At 41.0% G+C, this 7,450-nt stretch overlaps 1 protein-coding gene across 1 annotated transcript in view; it reads left to right on the forward strand.

Annotated features, from left to right (window-relative positions):
* Window positions 1-4,230: 4,230 nt before the first annotated feature.
* Window positions 4,231-7,450, forward strand: part of LOC103361671 (integrin alpha-11-like) — a 73,007-nt gene continuing 69,787 nt past the window's right edge. Inside the window, exon 1 of the mRNA XM_008287815.1 lies at window positions 4,231-4,279. Within this exon, the coding sequence (XP_008286037.1) occupies window positions 4,231-4,279 (49 nt within the window). The remainder of the gene's footprint in view (window positions 4,280-7,450) is intronic.

A 7,450-nucleotide genomic window follows, 5' to 3' on the forward strand; every position in this document is an offset into this window, starting at 1 on the left:
GAATCTTACAGCATTCTAGAATCTTGCGACATTCTAGAATCCTAAAAAATTCTAGAATCTTGTGACATTCTAGAATCTTACAGCATTCTAGAATCCTAAAACATTCTAGAATCCTAAAACATTCGAGAATCTTAGAGCATTCTAGAATTATAAATATTTGAGAATCTTATGACATTCTAGAATCATAAACATTCGAGAATCTTACAGCATTCTAGAATCTTGCGACATTCTAGAATCCTAAAACATCCTAGAATCATAAACATTCTAGAATCTTACGGCATTCTAGAATCTTACAGCATTCTAGAATCCTAAAGCATTCTAGAATCTTACACCATTGTATCTTAGGACATTCTAAAACACAGACTTTTATAGGTCGCTAAAAGGTCCCATGGTAAGCATTGTATCTTAAGACATTCTGAAATCTAGACTTTTGTAGGTAGCAAAAAGGTCCCACGGTAAATCTGTCTTCATTTTGTTGGTTGCCATGGTAATGGCGGCACGCATAGATGCAGCGGCCCCTTCAGGAGACAACAAAAGTGAAAGTAAGTCCTAAGGTATTCTAGAATCCTAAAACATTCTAGAATCCTAAAACATTTGAGAATCCTATATATTCTAGAATCATAAATATTCTAGAATCTTGCGACATTCCAGAATCCTAAAACATTCTAGAATCATAAACATTCTAGAATCTTACAGCATTCTACAATCTTACAGCATTCTAGAATCCTAAAGCATTCTAGAATCTTACACCATTATATCTTAGGACATTCTAAAACATAGACTTTAATAGGTCTCTAAAAGGTCCCACGGTAAGCATTGTATCTTAAGACATTCTGAAACCTAGACTTTTGTAGGTAGCAAAAAGGTCCCAGCTGACTCAGGGTGAAGGCAGGGGACACCCTGGATAGGTCATCACAGCATATGCGCTGTCTAATAGAAAAAAAAAAAAGTGGCCCAGATTTGAAAGATAAGTCCAGTTGAAATGTATTAGTTTGAAATTCGTACTGTGAGACACAGAAAATTAGGGCAATACATGTACCTGGACACGAATCAATAGATTAAGTTTCGTGACTATGTCACAGACTGCTGTGAGACTGGGTTGCTATGCTACAAGTGCTGGCCGTCCCAAGGATAGAGGCTATTTGGTGTCCAGCGCTGTGAGCTCAGGTGGGCCCTGGACCTGTAGTAGACATGATTTGACGGTGCCATGGTACTCTCCTCTTGGTCTCCACCTCTAGATCCGACCACTTCTTCTTGACCTCTGCCACAGATCTTGCTGTGGCACTCACAGTATTTATAGTGGTCACGACTTGTTTTTCTCTTCCAATAATGATGCCACTAATGTGACCACCAAATAATAGTACTTGGTATATATATATATAAATGTATGTATTTAAAATGATATATTTTTAAATTGTTTAAACACAGACAGTTAATGTTTAAACAATTTAGTCACACAAGCACTAAACACAAAATACAGTTTCAAGAGAATGTGGCTATGGTGACACTGACAGGCTGAACAGGGAATTACACTGCAGGGAAAAAGTACAAAAAAACCAACAGACGCGTCACTGGGGAGCCCAAGACCCAGGTGTAGACATTCCAGCAGATGGAGGGTCTGAAGTCAAGGGGTGTAACAAGGTTTTATTTAAGATAAAACAATCTTGAACCAACAAAGAACAAGGAAACTAAACTCTAAGGGAAACCAAACAGGGAGTAACCAAACTTCATAGAAAATATGGACAAAACTAGAAACACCCTAAAAATAATAATACACCAACAGCAGGATAAACTATAGAATTAATAATAAAAATGGAGAGTTGAAGTTAATGGAACTCACTAACCGGGGAGTTAGCTATGAGGGGGGAAGGCAGGCAGGCTCTTGGGGAGGGGGGTCAGGGTCTGGCAGGGGAGGTCGGAGCAACGAAGGCTTGGGATCTTTTCGGGGGGTGAGCTAGTGGCAGGTACAGACTGTGGGCAGAATCAGATAGTGAAAGGTATGACCTGGACATAGCTGGGAGCCGGATAATCCAAGGTGGCGTGGGAATTAGCCGATGTGCGGCGGCTGGGCGGCAATGGCTGGAGTGAACAGGCAGGCAGGCAAGAGATGGGTCGATAACCGGCTGAGAACTGCAGAGCAGAGCTAGCACCCTGACTAAACAACGGTTATAATGTGATCAGACAGACTAACTGTGATAATGGAGTCAACGATCTGGCGGAGAGTAGAGGGATGAGCTGGTTTTTAATGGAGCTTGGAGATGAGATCCAGGTGAGCCAGTTGATGCAGCTGTCTCTGATTCTCCTGATGACTGCTGCCAGGGAACTGACAGAGAGAGAGAGAGGGATAGAGGGAGAGGAAAGTGCTAGGCAGGGGCCAAAGCCGTGGCTGATACGGGGACCGTGACATGAGGCCCACTAGAGACAAAACTGACTGGAAAAACATATAAATAACTATAAACTACATAAGAGATCCTGAGAAATTCAGTAAGGTGAAACACTAACCAGAACCAGGTACTACCAGGCAAAGAAAGTTACAAATCAGGAACTTCAGGATTACTGATGCACACAGTGTGAAACACGGTTACTTAAAGAACAGAACAGGTGGCATGACAAGCAGGCAAAACACTAACTCAAGGTGTTGTCGCATAAGGCAACAAGATTAAACACAGAGAGACACAAGCAACGGAATGCACAAGAAACAAAACCAATTCTGAAGCACAAAATGAAACTAAAACTTAGCTGACAGCAACTAGGGGAGAGCGGTCGGGGGGATGCAGGCAGAGGGGATGTGTGGAGAAATCCAGGAAGGTGTTCAGAGTTTACTGTGCTTCAGGGAATGAATGGCAGACAACCAGGATTAGACAGAAAGTGAGGCAGGCATCCAGGAGCAGGAATCTCACAGGGAGCGATATGGAAATTACACAGGGAGAGAATGGTTAGCACGGTTCAAAAGCTACAGAACACAAAACAAACCACAGCTGGCTGAGTCCAGTAGCGGTGTGGAGAACAACGGTCCAGTGTCCAATGATGAACTGAGCCCGTTTTTATGGCAGGTGAGGGAATTCAGAGCAGGTGAGTCATTCCCCGTCACAGGTGTTCACTCTCAGCTGATTAACCCATCAGATCTGTACTGATGGAAACACACACACATGGACATGCACACACACTTCACACATGCCCACAGAAGAACAGAGGGAGAAACTGCCAACTATGGCGTGGTTGAGATGGAGGGCATAGAACCTGGAAGCTGGTTCTGTCAACCTTTGTTTTTTTTCCTCTCCAAGTTAAAGGGTTTTTATTTTAGTTCCTTCCCACTGTCACTGACTGCTTGCTCATAGGGAATCCAAAGGAACTTGTTTATGTTATTAATAATACATTCATTACCACCTAGCCAGCTTGCCAGGTTAAAGTAATTTTTCAGCTTAATTTGTCCCAAATGAAAACACAACCCTGGGTTGCAACATAACAATTAAGGAGTTTATTTGCCGCTTGTAGTCCTACATTGCAAGCAGCAAACAAAGAACTAATAAAAAACATTTCAGAATCAACATCTAAGGGCGTCGGATAGCTCGGCGGGTAAGGCGGGCGACCCATGTGTAGGGGCTTTAATCCCCGACGCAGTGGCCGCAGTTTGATTCCTCATTTGCTGCATGTCATTCCCCCACTCTCCTCCCCATGTTTCTCTGTCTATCTTCAGTGTCACTATCATTAAAGGTGGAAAAGGCCGAAAAATATCCAAAAAAACAAAAAAAACAATCACCATCTAAAAGCTATAATTACGCATTTATAACACCACTAGAAAATCTAGCCTGAGAGAAAAACAGTGACCGCTCACACTTGAAACAATTTCTAAACACTTATAATTACATTTAAAGTTACTGTGTAGCAGTGTATCTATTAACTGTATACACATTATATCAGTACTTCTCAGTAAACCCCCATCTCAATAATATGGACAGCCATTCACAGACACAAACTGAGTCATTTCCCTTTTTATAGCACCTGAGACTCCTGTTTTGGAGAGGGAGGATCAAGGAAGTTAAAGGCTCTGTAAAAAAAATAAAAAATAAATCCGTGTGTAGAGAAGACACACGAGGCAGGAGGAGGTGCATAACCCTCCACCCCTTTTGTCTCTCCCTCTCTCCCTCACAAGTCAGAGTGGCAAAGTTTGGAATTAACCTCCCAGTAATACACACACACAGTCTGTATATTTCACTTCTTTCTTTTCAAATGGATTACCACCACCTTATACTGCTGTGGACCTGCAGCCTTCTGCCAGGTATGTGAGCAAGTAACACTTGACACAGCACAGGTCAGAGACAGAGAGATAAAGAGATCATTGCGTGCACATCAGACAGATGCTGCTGATGGACTGTTAGCTGGAAGGAGATTTCAAATGTTGTCAGCATGATGGCCTCACAGCAAGAAGGGTCTGGTTCAAAGGTAGTTGCCATCTAGGCCCTTTCTTGTGTGTGGCTGTGTTGGTTGGTGTTGCAGCTTTCTCCCACATTTCAAATGGACTCGTAACCTGTCCAGAGTGTTACCTAGTGTCAGCTGGAATGGGTCTTTTCTCTCAGATCACTAGAATTTCAGTAGGCTGAAAGGTTAATATGGATTTTCTGCCCAAAAATTAAAAAACACTCCCTACTCTTGCTTTAAGTTAATTATTAATATATATTTTTTCATATTAATCCTCTCGGGAACAGAAATACTGCATATGTGTTTGTCTCTGTGCGTTATCCCTATAATGGACTGACAACCTGTGCAGAATGTCATTTGGGACAGACTCCAGCAAACCCCGCAACCCTACACAGGATAAAGCAAGTATAGAAAATGGATAAATGTATGGATAAAACAGAAATGATGCTTGTGAAATCGTCCTTTGGATTGCCAGATATCTCTTGTGTAAAATGTCAAACTGTGGTTGGTAACATCACACAGGAAAGCACTTCCTACCACTTGCCTAAAACACAAGCTTCTTCTAGGACTCTTTCCAATTTCCTTTTTTTCTAGTGATGGTTTGCTTTTGTTTTAACTATTTGATGTAACCCCACCTGCTGCAAACAGGCTGGGGTTAGGTTATAATCATATTTGGAAACGGATGTGTCCCGACAGGTTGAGAAAGCCAAGATTTGCCATGTAACAAACTAAAGGAACCAATCCTGTCAACTTGGTTTCTGTATCATTGTTTATCTTCGTAATCAATACTCCTATATTACAGCTTGCCATTGTGTAGAGTTGTTTCTACAGAGTTGTAGGAGAGCTGGTGTGCTCAAGTTGCGGCGAACTAGGCTTGAATGTAGAGAGTCAGGGACTACACAGATTTGCACAAGAGGAAGCAGTGTAGAGTTAGATCTGGACTATTTTAAAAGTGGAAAAGGTGGGAGGGGAAGATTATTTTAATGGGGGGAAAAAAAATTCTAAATGTGCAACTGTGACATACAGAACGATCAGTTTTAGGTTTTAAATCCACCACTTAGACTTGAGAGGAACGTTTAAAAAATGAAGACTGCATTGTTCCAGCTAAAGATAACAATATGTTAATCCGGAGGAGTAAAACAGGAGGGCTCACATTAATTCAACATTGTGAATGTTTATAATTTGCTAATTTGTTGCACCTATTATGACCGGATTTTTTAAAATCTAAATTGCTTTGCCTCCTTCAAAGCATTTTTAGAAACATACCCTCCCCACATGGTCTATTAAAGCTGTTGAAGAATTGATATCACATCATATCACAAACACTGAACATGCAAACTGATATCTAACCAGAAATATCTAGAACCTTGGTAATTAGCAAGACAAGTATGAATTGACAATTTTTAAAAAAATACATAAAAATTTTAATGTCATACAAAACTGAGAGGTGAGAAAATATTACACAGACTAGGAGGGTTGTGAGCTTTCAGTAAGGTGAAGGATTGGCTGCTTGTTTCCAGCATAAGTATCAAGACTGCAGTGATTCTAAACCATCTGCCTGCCTGATGGAGGATGTGACACAGATACCATTTGGCAACAAGCTGCTTGATGAGCTCTGTTTCTTAACTCGCTCTCATTGTTGACCTGATTAGACTTTCTACGAAATATAATTTGGAACCTGCAGATTTTGCAAAAACAGCACAAACTCCGTTTCTGCTCTGGTAAAAATCTCCTTCCTGTTGCTGCAGCTGGGTGTTAATCTGTTCTCAATTATGAGGGGAGCTGAGATACATGCCACTCAAATGAACCGAATCACACAAAAATGTCACAAGGTTTGCTCAGCTGTGTAAAAAAATGTGTCATCAGTGCCAGAGAGAATCCAGATCAGGTAAATCATTCAGTGGTAGCAAAAGCAGACTATCAGACTTGAGACTGGATCTTCTATCCCTGCTTTGGCAAATATCTCACTGTTTATTGCCAGCATCTCTGATAAATTGAGCTGGTCGCTGGCTGAGCTCTGACGGGAGCAGATTACTTTGAGTTATAAGGAAACAAACACATCTTAAAGACTGACAATTCCTCTATTTTTCCAGTGTCTTTTATTTTTGTCCTCAGCAGCCAAATTCCTCACTGTTGCCTTTGCTGGCAAACAATCGCACACAGTCTGCTGACTTTTCCAAGCCCTCTGCCCAATTACACAGCTGGTCGGGACAAACATCCAGAGGAAATAATTGATCACAGACAAAAACTAGAATGTCAAAAGATCACGGCGAGGTCAAAGTGTCCCAGTATGGCAGGTAGCTGGCCCCTGCTAGAAAAAACAAAAACAAAAACCAGAGTAATCAAGACTGACATATTTTATTTGCTTTTAAATCTCTGTGGTCTTTCTGCTAAAATCAAATTTAACGTATCATAGGAAGCTGACTCAAAATGTGATCATTAGATAAGCTGGGGGAAAAAAAGAAAGAAAGAAAATTGGACGACTGAAATTGGAGGACAGGTGCTCTTTAGATCCTCCTTGATTTCTCAGTTTTTCCTTTTTGGGATTTGCTAGTGTGCTTAGGATAATCAGTCTTACTTACAGTTCAACCCTAAACCTCAGCAATCCTGCCACTATGCTTCACAGGTAGTATGAGGTTCTTCTGTCTGTGGCCAAACAACTATCTTTCATTCATCTGTCCAGAGCACATTATAACTAAAGGTCTGTTTTTAAAGACGTTTGTCTTGGAGACTTGTTTTTTCCATTACCTTTGTGCTTGTGAGCTGAATTTTGTGGAACAGCCAGTCCTGGAAAATATAATCACATTGGGAAGCTATCAGGTGTTGGCACTCTTTACTGAAGTGACATTCCCAGTCTGTACCAATAATGCAATATCAGTCATTAAATTCTTTTCAAATTTGGTCATGGATTGTATTTGACTTCATTATTTGTAGCATCTCAAGAGGTTTGCTGTAGACCGTGAGGAGGCTCTGTTCTCTGTGAAGTTTTAAAAAAGCTTGCTTATTTTCAGCATCTTGATGCTTCTCATAT

Source organism: Stegastes partitus, unplaced genomic scaffold (genome assembly GCF_000690725.1).
Source record: "Stegastes partitus isolate 25-593 unplaced genomic scaffold, Stegastes_partitus-1.0.2 Scaffold522, whole genome shotgun sequence".
Lineage (NCBI taxonomy): Eukaryota > Metazoa > Chordata > Actinopteri > Pomacentridae > Stegastes > Stegastes partitus.